Source organism: Zophobas morio, unplaced genomic scaffold (genome assembly GCF_036711695.1).
Source record: "Zophobas morio isolate AGI-343-1 ecotype UQ-CSIRO unplaced genomic scaffold, CSIRO_AGI_Zmor_V1 ptg000010l, whole genome shotgun sequence".
NCBI lineage: Eukaryota > Metazoa > Arthropoda > Insecta > Coleoptera > Tenebrionidae > Zophobas > Zophobas morio.
In genome coordinates, this window is record NW_026972115.1 from 2,183,311 (window position 1) to 2,199,262 (window position 15,952).

Here is a 15,952-nt window from a genome sequence, read left to right on the forward strand (position 1 = left end):
AACTTTCTAATTTTTATGTTTTACCAGCCAGATTACCAATTCAAGTTACTAATTTTTTTTGCAGAGATCAATAAAATAAATTATGTCAGATCAAAGCGGGCGTTGACATTTGCCGCCTTGTCGAAACAGGAACTATAATTCAATCAGAATGACGTTTTAGGTGTCATTTTATAACAGATAGCGAATGCTGCTGAAGAAATGAGCGGCAAATTTAAATAAATTGAGACTTCCAAGTTGTTTTCAGGTTTTTCAGGAACTTATCGGTAGTTCAAATTTGACGAAAAAACTTTTGCATGAAATTTCAAATTTCATTTTTTTGCTACCAGCTTAGTGGTGTAAAAATACCTAGAGGAGCTTTATTTGGTATCAAACTAATTCACCAATTATCGAAGAGACAATATATACACGAGTTCTCGTGATGGTAGTGAAGATAGAAGTACATATAAAAATTAGAATAACTCCATTTCTTGTCCGACTACGCGATAACAATCCCAAGAAACATTCCAGTTGCCTCTCGAACAATTCCTATAAAATTCCTCTCTCTGCCCTCGTCCATCGCCTCGCTCTTCCGCACGTCCTCGAGTAAATTTCACGATTTCCACCTCGTTAACGCGTAAATAAACAAGTCGAAGCTCCGGCAAGCCGCAAAAAGAAAACTCCGGCAAATATATTAGCATGCGAGCGTGCAGCTGCGCGAAATAGAAGCCTACTCCTAGTTCTTTATTTCCTAACAGGGCCGCCTTATAAATAAGACATTATCTCGGTTCTTTTAAGTGCCGTTCGCAGGCGAGACGCGAGTCGTTGCTCCTTTTTTCTTCCACCATTTCATCTCATTTAAATGCCGGTACAGTCGGACGGAAAGTTCTCCCCGCACGCAATTACCACGAAACGGGCCATAAATCTCGGCCACCTGTAATTAACCCGAGTGAAAGGCACACTAAAACGGAATTTTTTTATTGTCTATATAAATGATGGTACAATAAGTTAATATAAATGTGCTATGCAAATGTAACAATAACTCCTTAAGTCGCTATGGTATACGTATGAAGTCCCTCTATGGTTCTAGCTATTCTTGAATGATATTGCAGCAACTTCGCGCAGGATATAGTGAGATTTTTTGATTGCTGGTTACTTCTTCTTCGGCGGCACCAGCTCGAACTTCCAGATGCGGTTCGGCCCGATCTCGCCCACGTACAGGGCCGAGCCGTTGGGGCACACGGCGATGGCGTGGGGCTGCCCGAAGCCCTGAAAAATGCGCAATTGAGACCAATAACAATTGTACATGTGTGGACTAAATGAGCGCTGTGTTTAAATTCGTGTTAACATGTTGACAATGTTTTAATTGTGGCTTTATTGCGGGGAGGTCGCAGCTGAAGGCAATAAATTTCCACAGGCCTCATTTATGTTTGTGACTTGTAAAGGGTGATTTAGGACGGGATCGTCTTCCCTTTGCGCTTAATTAGTGACACGTTTGTCGGCCGAAAACTTATGTATACAGGTGGTCTGATAAAAATGCGAGATTTATGGGGGCAGATTCCCGGAACCTGAAATACGACTTGTACCTCTTCGGGTGCCCAGTGATCAATGACGGATTCGGTTTGGACATCTATTGTGAGACCTTGGACAGGCAGTAGTTGCGATGTTGGTCCGTTTACGGCGTAAATAAGTTTTCCTGAAAAAATAAAAAAACTTGTAAAGTGTGAGTGAAAGCGCCTGGAAAGTAGGCAACTCTGTTTACACACGGAATTGCCAATACTCTCACGGATTACATATGTGTTTGCGTTTTATTTTAATTGTATAATGGTTTAAACGAAAAGTAAAATTTATTGAGATAAATTAATAAATTTGTTTATTAATATAGTGAAAATTGAAAAAAATAAAGGTTAACTGATGACGTGCCATTTAATTCCAGCTGACCTCGGTGTTCTAGCATCGCCTCCGTGGCGCAATCGGCTAGCGCGTTCGGCTGTTAACCGAAAGGTTGGTGGTTCGAGCCCACCCGGGGGCGCACTTTTTTTTTCTTTTTTTTATTTCACGATTATTTTATTCAATGCCCTATATATTTATTTATAATTGAATATTATTAATATGTAAATTGTTGCACTGAATTATGTAAAGAAATGGTCATCAAGTCATCAAGGAAAATTTATAAAACTATCCTTTTCTTACTTCGGTGAATCAAAACGATTATTTTGTTCGATGCCCTATTTATTTATATTTATTTAATTGATATTATTTATATGCAAATTGTTGCAGTAAATTATGTAAAGAAATGGTCATAGTAATCAAGGAAAATTTGTAAAACTTTCCTTCTTTTCTTACTTCGGTGAATCAAAATGATAAGATAAGACTAATTTTGGCAAATAACATATACTCTAAGAAAATAGAAGGCGGGTGGGCAGGGTTAGTATTTGCTAAGGGAAGACCGCACAATAATAAGGGTGGTCACTGGAGTGAAGAGGGGTCAGTGGGCGGGGCTTAATGGACTTTCAAGAAAAGCTAAACTCAGCTCCACCCACCTTTTTTCTTTCTTTCACTGACTTATTTTATTTACGGTCTAGTGGGAATTAAATTCTCACTTTTCGATTTTTCAGTTTTGACATCTTCAATTTTTCCAACTGCATTTTTTCAATTTTTCGTTTTTTTTGTTAGTATTTGCTAAAATAAAACTGATTTTGGCAAATAACATATCCTTTAAAACAGGAGAGGGCGGGTGGGCGGGCCTAGTATATGCTAAGGTAAGATTAATTTTAGCAAATCACATAGTCTCTAGAAAATGGAGGGCGGGTGGGCGGGGCTAGTGTTTGCTAAGGTAGGACTACACAATAATAAGAGGAGTCACTGGAATGAAGAGGGTGTCAGTGGGCGGGGCTACCACTTGCTTACAAGATTCTTAAGAAAGAGTTAAACTCAGCTCCGCCCACCTTTTTTCTCTATTTCACTGGCTTATTCTATTTACTGTATAGTGGGAATTGGATTCTATTTTGACAAGCGGTAAATTCTAAGTTTTAAAACAAAGTAAAAAGTGGCTTTTCCCACCCACCCCTTCCGTTTTGATGTGAAGAAAAAAAGTCCACGAGTTTAAAATTTTTAATTATTCACTTTTCGATTTTTCAATTTTTGACTTTTTTAATTTTTCGAACTGCATTTTTTCAATTTTTTATTTTTTGGTTAGTATTTACTAAGATAAAACTAATTTTGGCAAATAACATATCCTTTAAGAAAAGAGAGGGCGGGCCGGCGGACCTAGTACATGCTACGGTAACACTAATTTTGGCAAATGATATACACTCTAAGTATATAGAGGGCGGGTGGGCGGGCCTAGTCATTTTAAGATAAGACTAATTTTGGCACTCTAAGGAAATAGAGGGTGGCTGGGCGGGGCTAGTATTTGTTAAGACTGCATAATAAAAAGAGTAGTCACTGAAATGAAGAGGGTGTCAGTGGGCGGGGCTACTACTTGCTTATAAAACTTTTAAAAAAGAAGCTAAACTCAGCTCCGCCCATTTTTTTTCTCTATTTTATTCACTTATTTTATTTATTACTGTATAGTGGTAATTGAATTATATTTTGACAAGCGGTAGAATGTTATATTTAAAACAAAGTAAAAAGTGGCCCTCCCCACCCACCCCTATTCGGTTTTGATCATTCATTTTTAGTGGTTCTGAAGAAAAAATTTCACCAATTTAAAATTTTTATTTATTCACTTCTCGATTTTTGAATTTTTGACGGCTTCAATTTTTGGAACTTAATTTTTTCAATTTTTATTATTTTTTTATTAGTATTTGCTAAGATGAAACTGACTTTGGCAAATGAAATATCCTCTAAGAAAAGAGAGGGCGGGTGGGCGGGCCTAATTTATGCTAAGGTAAGACTAATTTTGGCAAATCACGTAGTTTCTAAGAAAATAGAGGGCGGATGGGCGGGACTAGTGTTTGCTAAGGTAAGACTACACAATAATAAGTGTAGTCACTGGAATGAAGAGAATGAATTTTTGGCGTCTTCAATTTTTGGAACTCAATTTTTTTAATTTTTATTTTTTTTTATTAGTATTTGCTAAGATGAAACTGACTTTGGCATATGACATATCACTTTGTTTTAAATCTTAGATTCTACGGCTTGTCAAAATAGAATTTAATTCTCACTGTACAGTAAATAAAATAAGTGAAATAGAGAAAAAAGGTGGGCGGAGCTGAGTACATTTTTTCTTAAGAGTCTACTAGGGAAGTAGTACCCTTGGCCACTGACACCCTCTTCATTCCAGTGACTACTTTTATTAGTATGCAATCTTACCTTAGCAAATACTAGCCCCACCCACCCGCCCTCTATTTTCTTAGAGTGTATGTCATCTGCCAAAGTTAGTCTTATCTTAGCATATACTAGGCCCGCCCACCCGCCCTCCCTTTTCTTAGAAGGTATGCCATTTGCCAAAATCGATCTTATCTTAGCAAACACTAACCCCACCCACCCGCCCTCTATTTTCTTAGAGTGAATGTGATTTGCCAAAATTAGTCTTATCTTAGCATATACTAGGCCCGCCCACCTGGCCTCTTTATTTTTAGAAGGTATGTTATTTGCCAAATTCGATCTTATCTTAGCAAGCACTAGCCCCGCCCACCCACCCTCTCTTTTCTTAGAGGATATATCGTTTGCCAAAATCAGTTTTATCTTAGCAAATACTACAAAAAAAAAAGAAAAATTGAAAAAAATGCAGCTCGAAAAATTGAAGACATCAAAAATTGAAAAATGGAAAAGTGACTAACTAAAAATTTAAAACTCGTGAAATTCTTTCTTCAGAGCCAATAAGAATGAATGATGAAAACGAAATAGGGGTGGCTGGAAAGGGTCACTTTTAGTTTGTTTTAAATCTTAGAGTCTACCATTTGTTAAAATAGAATTCAATTCCTATATACATTAAATAAAATAAGTCAGTGAAATAGAGAAAAAAGGTGGGCGGAGCTGTGTTTAGCTTTTTCTTATTAAATATTAGCCCCGCCCACCCGCCCTCTATTTTCTTAGAGTGTATGTCATTTGCCAAAATTAGTCTTATCTTAGCATGTACTAGCCCCACCCACCCGCCCTCTATTTTCTTAGAGTGTATGTCATTTGCCAAAGTTAGTCTTATCTTAGCATATACTAGGCCCGCCCACCCGCCCTTCCTTTTCTTAGAAGGTATGCCATTTGCCAAAATCGATCTTATCTTAGCAAACACTAGCCCCACCCACCCGCCCTCTATTTTCTTAGAGTGTATGTCATTTGCCAAAGTTAGTCTTATCTTAGCATATACTAGGCCCGCCCACCCGCCCTCCCTTTTCTTAGAAGGTATGCCATTTGCCAAAATCGATCTTATCTTAGCAAACACTAACCCCACCCACCCGCCCTCTATTTTCTTAGAGTGAATGTGATTTGCCAAAATTAGTCTTATCTTAGCATATACTAGGTCCGCCCACCTGGCCTCTCTATTTTTAGAAGGTATGTTATTTGCCAAATTCGATCTTATCTTAGCAAGTACTAGCCCCGCCCACCCACCCTCTCTTTTCTTAGAGGATATAACGTTTGCCAAAATCCGTTTTATCTTAGCAAATACTACAAAAAAAAAAGAAAAATTGAAAAAAAATGCAGCTCGAAAAATTGATGACATCAAAAATTGAAAAATGGAAAAGTGAATAACTAAAAATTTAAAACTTGTGAAATTATTTCTTCGGAGCCAATAAGAATGAATGATGAAAACGAAATAGGCGTGGCTGGAAAGGGTCAACTTTTAGTTTGTTTTAAATCTTAGAGTCTACCGTTTGTTAAAATAGAATTCAATTCCTATATACACTAAATAAAATAAGTCAGTGAAATAAAGAAAAAAGGTGGGCGGAGCTGTGTTTAGCTTTTTCTTATTAAATATTAGCCCCGCCCACCCGCCCTCTATTTTCTTAGAGTGTATGTGATTTGCCAAAATAAGTTTTAAGCAAATATTACCAAAAAAAAAAACAAAAATCGAAAAAATGCAGCGCGAAAAATTGAAGACGTCAAAAATTGAAAAATCGAAAAGTGAATAATTAAAAATTTAAAACTCCTGAAATTCTTTCTTCAGAGCCAATAAGAATGAATGCTTAAAACGGAATAGGGGTAGGTGGGAAGGGCCATCTTTTACTTAAATCTTAGATTCTACCGTTTGTCAAAATAGAATTGAATTGCCATATAGCGTAAATAAAATAAATCAGTGAAATACAGAAAAAAGGTGGGCGGAGCTGTGTTTAGCTTTTTCTTATGAAATATTAGCCCCACCCACCCGCCCTTTATTTTCTTAGAGTGTATGTCATATGCCAAAATTAGTCTTATCTTAGCATGTACTATGCCCGCCCACCCGCCCTCCCTTTTCTTAGAGGATATGTCATCTGCCAAAATCAGTTTTATCTTAGCAAAGACTAACAAAAAAAATTGAAAAAATGCAGTTCGAAAAATTGAATAATTCGTCTTATCTCATCAAATACTAATTATATGTTCTTCTGTAGAGTGAAAGCGGAAATTAATAGAACCTACGCTGTAAAAGAGGTAAAAAAGTGGTAATCGTAACTTTTTCTTGTACTACTTGCTGAAGTTTATTATTTCAGAAGAAAAAAAAAATAAAGAACGGGTGGGTGGGCGGGGCTAAGTTTAACTTTTTCCTGCATAGTCTCTTACAATATAAGCAAGCAACAGGCACACCCACTCACCCCCTCTTCATTCTGGTGACTACACTTAATACCAGGGCCGGGACGAGGGTGAGGCGAGAGAGGCACTCACCTCGGATGAACAAATTAGAGGGGCGCCCAATTGTCAAAAATATAAAAATATAAAGTGAAAGGGGTACCGGACGTTTTGACTTCACAACTCAAATGGGGGTATAAAAAATAGAATGAAATATCTTCCAATTTTCCGTTTCTTACTGACGAAAAATTAGTATCATTGTATATAGAAGATTTAAGAAAAGCAGCTTACGACTTAGCTCTTAAATATCCAAATGATATAAATGCTGTAGAAATATCATCAGAAATATTTAGCTTTAAGAACCAAGCAATTGCAATAATTCCGGATATTAGAGCAGCTATAGCTTTGGATCTTTTGAAAATAATTCACGAATACGGTTTAGTTCAATTGTATCCAAATTTGGAAGTCGCGTTAAGAATATTTTTAACTTTACCAGTTACTGTAGCTTCTGGAAAAATAAACTTCAGTAAATTCAAGATAAGTAAAAGTTATTTAAGACCTTCTCTCGGTCAGGAAAAATTGTCAAACATGGCAATTTTTTTCCAGTGGACAAGAATTATGTAATCCAATAGATTTTGAAAAAATAATTTATGTTTTTGCTTCATTAAAAGGAAAAAAAAATAAGTTGTACAATTTTTGGAAGTAATATAGTGGCGTATTTTTTGTTGAATATTACTCCTATTAAGTATTATTTACAAATTTTTCTATGTAATTTGCTATTATGAATTATATTGTATGTTTTTTTAACTTTTGATTCTGTTATCTGTTTATTTCTGATAACTTAAAATCAATAAATCCATTTAATTTTTCATGTTTATGCACATTTTTCAATTACCATTCTGGTTTTCTGTCCAGAAATTCAGAATACAGATCATCTGTAACGTATAGGTAAGTAGGTAAATATCTCGCAAACATGGGGGCGCGGATTTGGCTATCTGCCTCAGGTGAAAAAATATGTAGGCACGGCTCTGCTTAATACTGTTAATTAATTACAACAAAAAGTGGGGAAAGATGAAAGCGAAAATATGAAAGGAATTTAATTGGATATGAATAGAAGGAAAAAAAAAGTTTTTTTTTAAGAATGCGAATAACGAATATTTAACCTGACAAGGCTTTGTAAAATACGTTGCTTTGTCGCTGTGAGGATTTTTAAGCGATTATATGATCTATGACACACAAAATAAGGAAAAAACAGAAGACAATGGTGATTTTTTTTACAATATTTCTGTCACATTTTTTTGGTTGATTGAAGTGTTTTCAGGGACTTAGAGCATGCAATTTGATATAATAACACTTCTATAATATTGTGTTGGCAGCACTAGGTCAGATAACTGTCACTTAAAGCAGTGGTTCGCAAACTGGGTGCCGCGGCACACTAGGGTGCCGTGGATCCCCCAAGAGGGTGCCGCGAAAATTTTATAATGATGTTTATAAATATAAGCACAGAACCAACTTTAAAAAATAATAATTGATGATCTGATTTTATTAATATGGTACAACTGTTCAGTAATGGAAAATGTGTTCTGAACATGTTAATTTTCTTCATACTGAAGTAAGATGGCTAACAAATATTTATAAAACAATCTTAACATCAATTACATATTATACAAACATGTGATAAAGTGTTTTTGATAATAAATTAGTTACAATTAAAACTGTTCTTGGTGGGGTGCCGCCAAATTTTGTTTAAAATTTTAGGGTGTCATCAATAATAAAAGTTTGCGAACCACTGACTTAAAGTGTCAAATTGCCAACATAATTATTCTATATGATTTTTTTTCGTTCGTATGGTATTCGCATTTACCTTTGGCGGCGACTCCAAACACCCTCCCCATGTCAGGCTGCTGGATGGTGAGCGCCGGCTCCGCCTTCCCCTTGATACTGTACAAACCAGCCCTCGGGCACACCACCCTCATGTTCTCCCTATCCGCCACACACAACCTATCCATAGACTCCACCAGAGCAACCCCGTGTGGCACTTGCAAAGACAAAAACTCTAAAACCCAAATTTCAGAAAAATCACACAACTAATAAACCAGAGCCACCTGGCGGGTTAGGCATGACCCTCAAAAGCACCCCAGCCGCATTGAACTTCAAAATCCTGCTATTACAGTACCCATCCGCTATGAAAATCTCGCCCTCTGAAGCCACAGCGATCGAAGTGGGCATGCAGAGGTGGTTCTTGCTCGAGCCGGGGGTGAGGCGCTGCCCGAACGTCAAAACCGGGGAGAGCTCGCCCGGCTTAAACTAAAAAACGGTAAATTTTTGGGGTGAATTGGGGTGGTATTAGTACCTTGAAGGCTTGGTGCAGGGCAACATCTGTCACCCATAAGTTGTCGTGCCGGTCGATGGTCAAGCCATGGGGCATATAGAAGAGGTTTTCGCCCCATGTTCCCAGAACTTTCCCGGTTTGCGGCTCGAGGGTGAGGACGGTCGGCTCGGAAATTGGTCCCAAGTGGAGTTGTTGGAAATGGTTGGTTGAATTAAAAGTGCTGGAATTAGTTAGAGGTGGTTCCTGGGTTGTGGGTACTTACTATTGATCGAAAACGCGATCAGCTCGGTGGAATATTACTGGTTGGAATGCAGAATTCACGGAAACTCCTGACACTTGTCCTAGTTTGAGGGGCTCCTGAGGCCAGTTCTTCACAGCTCTTGGAATGTCAGGTTTGTCGGTATTGTCTTCGAGCGATTCTAGGGTTTGGACGTCTGGCTGCAAAATGAGGAAAAACGGTGGTACCTAATAAATTGCTCGAAAAAATCTATGTCAATTTTTAACGGTACTATCGTCAATAAAACAAACAAACTTATGTAATCATTTTTATTTATCTCTTCGACATTCATTAGCACATGGTACTACTTGCAGCGTTTACAAGAAAATTCATAAAAAAAAGCCACCACGTGTCAATTACCCACGCAACCGTAACCCGGAGTCAACAAAAACAAGTTCCGGAAAATCCGGGCCGGCGATTGGTCGTCACGCACCATATGGTTGATCACCAACGTGCGTCAGTGGAGATAACAAACCGGATAAAACGGTGACTGTAGACAGGAAAAAATCGACTGAACTCACCTGCAGACTACAGACTGTCACCACCACCACAAAAATCACCCCTATGGCCACCCCTGTCACTATATTTTGCGTCTTAATATTCATTGCATATAGTTCACATTTTGTCGACGTAGCTGGAGCGCTCGACCATGCGAAAGTTAAACGAACTCTGGTCGGGCTTCGGGAGTGGGATCGGGCGCCAGAGACGCCTTAAACCGTAAAGAAGTATATGAGGTATATGGTGTTGAAACACACTGTAGATTTTCCAGGAGTAGTTGATTAAAAAAAGGAACGAACATGATTGATCTAGATTAAATGAAAAGTTAAAAAAAAACGTGATATAGGCAACCAGTAATACAGTGATGAATCAGAAAATATTGAACCTTTTTGTCTCGACAGAATGGTATTGTACACATGTTTAGATTTATTACTATTATTAATTTCAGTTTTGCCGGCGACATTGGCGTTTTGCAAAAATTATGTTGTTTTTGGAATTTTGAAGACGCTATCAAGGAAAACAAAGCGTTGGAAAACATTGTGGATTTTTTGCCAAGAATTAGGATGTCTAGGGTGAGAATTGAGAACTCGACACGGATTCATGAATCACACATATAGGAGTATGCAATTGTATAAAATTAACCCACCCTCCTTTTTTTTAGAAGGTATGTCATTTGCCAAAATCAGTTTTAGACTCTAGAATTACTAGGACATCTTGATTCGCCGTAATAACTGTAATCTCTAGAATTTTTGAAATCTCTGGAAACTCTGAATCTCTAGATCCTATGGAATCTCTGGAATATTATTATTTCAAACCTTGGGAATTTTGGAATTTTTACAACCATTTTCAAGAATCCCTGACATTTTTGGATTTTCAGTAAATCTAGACAGAGATTCGAAAAATTTGTGGAATTTCGGAAATCTTTGGAATATTTAGAAAATCTGAAATCCCGAGCTTTTAGGATTATCTGCATTCTCCGAAATTTATATTACTTAGAAAACTTAGTATTAATAGAAATGTTAGAATCCTTTAGAATTTTTAGAAGCTTTGGAATCTTTAGAATTTATAGAATCTTCCTTCAGGATCTCTAGCATCCTTTGAATCTCTAGAATCGCTGGAATTTCTAATAACTCCGAGTCTCTAGAATCTTTAGAATCTTGAAAACCTCAGGAATCTTTGGAAACTTTACAACCAAATCGCTGAAACTTTTGGAATTTCTAGAATCCCGTAATTTTTTGGATTCTTTATAATTTCTAAAATTTACTGATCGTTTGATTTTTCTGGAACCTTTAAAATCTTTAGAAATTTTTGTTAGTGTCCATACAAACAACCAAAATAGGGAGAACGTAATGAAAGCAATTTATAAATTTTAGAAACTTTAGTGTCACTAAAATCTTTAAAATCCTTTAGAATCTTTGGAAGGCTTGGGATCTTTAGACCCTTTACAGTTTTTAGAATCGCTAGAATTTCTATAATCTTTAGAATCTCCCTTCCGAATCTCTAGAACCGGTGAAATAGCTAGCAAAAACTTGTACAACTTCTAGAGTGTCTAAATTCTCTAGAATCTCTAGACTACTAGAACCTTTTGAATCGCTATAATAACCGTAATCTCTAGAATTTTTGGAATTTCTGGAAACTCTGAAACTCTAGATTCTGTAGAATTTCTGGAATACTTAGATTATTTGAAACCTCGGAAATTTTGGAGTCTTTATCACCAATTTCAAGAATCCCTGACATTTTTGGATTTTCAGTAAATCCAGAGATTCCAAAAATTTCTGGAATTTTGGAAATCTTTGCAATATTTAGAATTTCTGAAATCCCGAGCTTTTTTGGATTCTTTGCTCTGAAATTTAGAATCCCTAGAAAACTTGGTATCATTAGGAACCTTAAAATTCTTTATAATTTTTGGAATCTTTAAAATCTATAGAATAGTCCTTCAGAATCTCTAGAATCGCTGGAATTTCTAATAACTCCAAGTCTCTAGAATCTTTAGAATCTTGAAAACCTCAGGAATCTTTGGAAACTTTACAACCAAATCGCTGAAACTTTTGGAATTTCTAGAATCCCGTAATTTTTTGGATTCTTTATAATTTCTAAAATTTACTGATCGTTTGATTTTTCTGGAACCTTTAAAATCTTTAGAAATTTTTGTTAGTTTCCATTCAAACAACCAAAATAGGGAGAACATAATGAAAGCAATTTATAAATTTTAAAAACCTTAGGATCTTTAGAAACTTTAGTGTCACTAAAATCTTTAAAATCCTTTAGAATCTTTGGAAGCCTTGGAATCTTTAGACCCGTTACAGTTTTTAGAATCGCTAGAATTTCTATAATCTTTAGAATCTCCCTTTCGAATCTCTAGAACCGGTGAAATAGCTAGCAAAAACTTGTACAACTTCTAGAGTGTCTAAATTCTCTAGAATCTCTAGAATACTAGAAACTTTTGAATCGCTATAATAACCGTAATCTCTAGAATTTTTGGAATTTATGGAAACTCTGAAACTCTAGATTCTGTAGAATCTCTGGAATACTTAGATTATTTGAAACGTAGGAAATTTTGGAATCTTTATAACCAAGTTCAAGAATCCCTGACATTTTTGGGTTTTCAGTGAATCCAGAGATTCCAAAAATTTCTGGAATTGTGGAAATCTTTGCAATATTTAGAATTTCTGAAATCCCGAGCTTTTTTGGATTCTTTGCTCTGAAGTTTAAAATCTCTAGAAAACTTGGTATCATTAGGAACCTTAAAATCCCTTATAATTTTTGGAATATTTAAAATCTATAGAATAGTCCTTCAGAATCTCTAGAATCGCTGGAATTTCTAATAACTCCGAGTCTCTAGAATCTTTAGAATCTTGAAAACCTCAGGAATCTTTGGAAACTTTACAACCAAATCGCTGAAACTTTTGGAATTTCTAGAATCCCGTAATTTTTTGGATTCTTTATAATTTCTAAAATTTACTGATCGTTTGATTTTTCTGGAACCTTTAAAATCTTTAGAAATTTTTGTTAGTCTCCATCCAAACAACCAAAATAGGGAGAACATAATGAAAGCAGTTTATAAATTTCAAAAACCTTAGGATCTTTAGAAACTTTAGTGTCACTAAAATCTTTAAAATCCTTTAGAATCTTTGGAAGCCTTGGAATCTTTAGACCCTTTACAGTTTTTAGAATCGCTAGAATTTCTATAATCTTTAGAATCTCCCTTCCAAATCTCTAGAACCGGTGAAATAGCTAGCAAAAACTTGTACAACTTCTAGAGTGTCTAAATTCCCTAGAATCTCTAGAATACTAGAACCTTTTGAATCGCTATAATAACCGTAATCTCTAGAATTTTTGGAATTTCTGGAAACTCTGAAACTCTAGATTCTGTAGAATGTCTGGAATACTTAGATTATTTGAAATCTCGGAAATTTTGGAATCTTTATAACCAATTTCAAGAATCCCTGACATTTTTGGATTTTCAGTAAATCCAGATTTTCCAAAAATTTCTGGAATTTTGGAAATCTTTGCAATATTTAGAATTTCTGAAATCCAGAGCTTTTGTGGATTCTTTGCTATGAAATTTAGAATCCCTAGAAAACTTGAAAAATAATTTTTGGAATCTTTAAAATCTATAGAATAGTCCTTCAGAATCTCTAGAATCGCTAGAATTTTTAATAACTCTAAGTCTCTGGAATCTTTAGAATCTTGAAAACCTCTGGGATCTTTGGAAACTTTATTCTTCTTAGAATCGCTGAAATTTTTAGAATATCAGTAAATCCAGAAATTCCAAGATTTTGTGAAATTTTGGAAATCTTTGGAATAGTTAGAATTTTTTGGTTTCTTTATTATTTCTAAAATTTACTGATATACTTTGATTTTTCTGGAACCTTTAAAATTTTCCGAATATTTGGAATTACTAAAAAAATCCTTTGAAACGTAACATCCTGTAGGACTTTAAATCTTCTTTGGTTGTGAAGATCTGGAATCTTTGAAATCTTTAGAAATTTTTGTTTGTTTTCATTCAAACAACCAGCAATAGGGACGAAAATAATGAAAGCAATTTCGAATTTTGGAAACTTTAGAATCTTTAGAAACCTTAGTATTACTAAAAACCTTAGAATCCTTTAGTCTTTGGAATCTTCACAATTTTTAGAGTCTGTAGAATCTCCAGAATTTCTAGCATCTTTTGAATCTCTAGAATCGCTGGAACAGCTAAATCCAAAAACTTCCGGAATGTCAAAATTCTCTAGAATTTCTGGGATTACTAGACCATCTTGAATCGCTACAATAACTGTAATCTCTAGAATTTTTGAAATCTCTGGAAACTCTGAAATTTTAGATTCTACAGAACCCCTAGAATTTTTAGATTATATGAAACCTCGGGAATTTTGGAACCTTTACAACCAATTTCGAGAATCCTGTGGAAATCTTTGAAATATTTAGAATTTCTGAAATCCCGAGCTTTTTTGGATTCTTTACATTCTCTGAAATTTATAATCCTTTAGAATTGTTAGACTGTTTGGAATCTTTAGAATTTCTAGCATCTTTTGAATCTCTGGAATCGCTGGAATTTCTAATAACTCAGACCCTCTGGAATCTTTAAAACCTCTAGGATCTTCGTATAGTACAGTAAAATCAGCAAATTACAAGAATTTGTGGAATTTTGGAAATCTTTGGAATGTTTAGAACTTCTGGAATCTCGGGATTTTTTGGTTTCTTTATCATTTCTGAAATTTATTTTGATTTTTCTTGAACCTTCAAAATTTTTGCAATATTTGGAATTACTGAAAAAAAAAAATTCTTTGAAATATAACATCCTGTAGAAATGACTTGAAGGTCTAAAATCTTTAAAATCTTTAGATTGAGGCCCCCGAGAAGGATTTACATTTAGAAAAAAAATAGTTAGGACCCCAGAGAAAGTTACACATTTTTGAAAAAGAAAGTTGGGACCCGCGAGAAGGTTTCACATTAAAAAAAGACAGTTGCTAAGATAAAACTGACTAATGTGTTTATAAACCACGCAGTATTATTTTATAAAATTGAAATAATATTTACTATGATAAATTTAGGAAATGAAGTTACCGTTTTACTACAATTTTTTTCGTAATCCACATATAAAATTTGACAATTGGTTCTCTAAAAAAATCCGGATAGACGGCAGACAGACAGACAAACGGAAACGGGAGACCCATTATTATTTCATACTTTAAACTGTAAAATGATTTTCCGGCCGCTCAATCCGACACTGCTCAAGTGAGTGAAAATGCGTGAAAATATGTGGGCGAAGTTAATTACACGATTTTCATGCGTCATCGATCGTAATTACTTGCGTGGAAATAATCACACTTGAAAACTTCGACACGTTGCTGCATTGGCTGTGACGTCACCCCAAACCCTCACTAATTTACAAGGTCGTTTTCCGGTCAGTTCCAGAAATCCACTTCTTTTATTTCGTTGAACAATCACCCCGATAAGCGATCGTAAGTAAGGCGCTAACAATACACAGGTGTATTGTGTGTTGCCTACATCACTCGCCGCCCGGAAGCGCAGTTCCGTTTCCGGGCGTGTGCCCGGACTGTGACTCACCTGCTGGTAGCCCTGGGTCAGCGACAGCAGCTGGCGCACCTCGTCGTAGAGCTCGGCGTTGGTTGGCCTCTGGAAGGGCCCCGCAAGGGCTCCGCCGAGGAGCACCAGGCCCAATACAGCGACGGTTGGGGTCGCCATGGCTCGACTGGTCGTTTTTGAATCAATACCAGGTTTCCCTGTCGGTGTTGCGCACGAAAACGCCACCACGAGATGAGTCTGGACGTGCTGGAAAACGTGATTTAGCGATTTTCACGGTCAAGGATGCGCTAATTCGAATCGATCGACAAGGTGCTGGACATGGGTGATGGGTGACTGTCAGGAGTGTCAAACTAGAAACCCAAATTTTTCGTGACATTCTTGTCATTGGGCTATTTTTGGAGGGTTGGGATGGTGGCGTGTTGGCGAGTTCCGTACTAAGCACAAGTGAACGGAAAATAGAAAAGAAAAGTTTGATGATTTGTTTGGTTTGAAATGTCAGCAGGAGATAGTATTTTTTGGGTTGGGGATGAACGTAGTTTATTTCGTTCGTGATGAGATTATAAAATCGCTTCTTCTGACTGACAATTCGGTAAGAATTGATTATTTACGTGTTT

General features: G+C 36.2%; 1 protein-coding gene and 1 non-coding gene across 3 annotated transcripts; one reads left to right on the forward strand and one right to left on the reverse strand.

Moving 5' to 3' along the window:
• Positions 1–938: 938 nt before the first annotated feature.
• LOC135126127 (peptidyl-alpha-hydroxyglycine alpha-amidating lyase 2-like) lies at positions 939–15,521 on the reverse strand. 2 transcript variants are annotated; one of them, XM_064051950.1, is made up of 7 exons: positions 15,360–15,521; positions 9,276–9,451; positions 9,035–9,233; positions 8,787–8,988; positions 8,546–8,737; positions 1,563–1,672; positions 939–1,245 (listed from the first exon to the last, which is right to left on the reverse strand). In XM_064051950.1, exons 1-7 carry the CDS (start codon positions 15,495–15,497, stop codon positions 1,129–1,131), a joined length of 1,134 nt encoding a protein of 377 aa, XP_063908020.1. In that variant the 5' UTR covers positions 15,498–15,521; the 3' UTR covers positions 939–1,128. The 2 variants fall into 2 exon arrangements, with proteins under 2 accessions (XP_063908020.1, XP_063908021.1); XM_064051951.1 differs by lacking the exon at positions 15,360–15,521 and adding an exon at positions 9,812–9,971.
• On the forward strand, positions 1,935–2,008 carry Trnan-guu (transfer RNA asparagine (anticodon GUU)). The gene has a single exon. It is a non-coding gene; the product is annotated as a tRNA-Asn (tRNA).
• Positions 15,522–15,952: the final 431 nt, after the last annotated feature.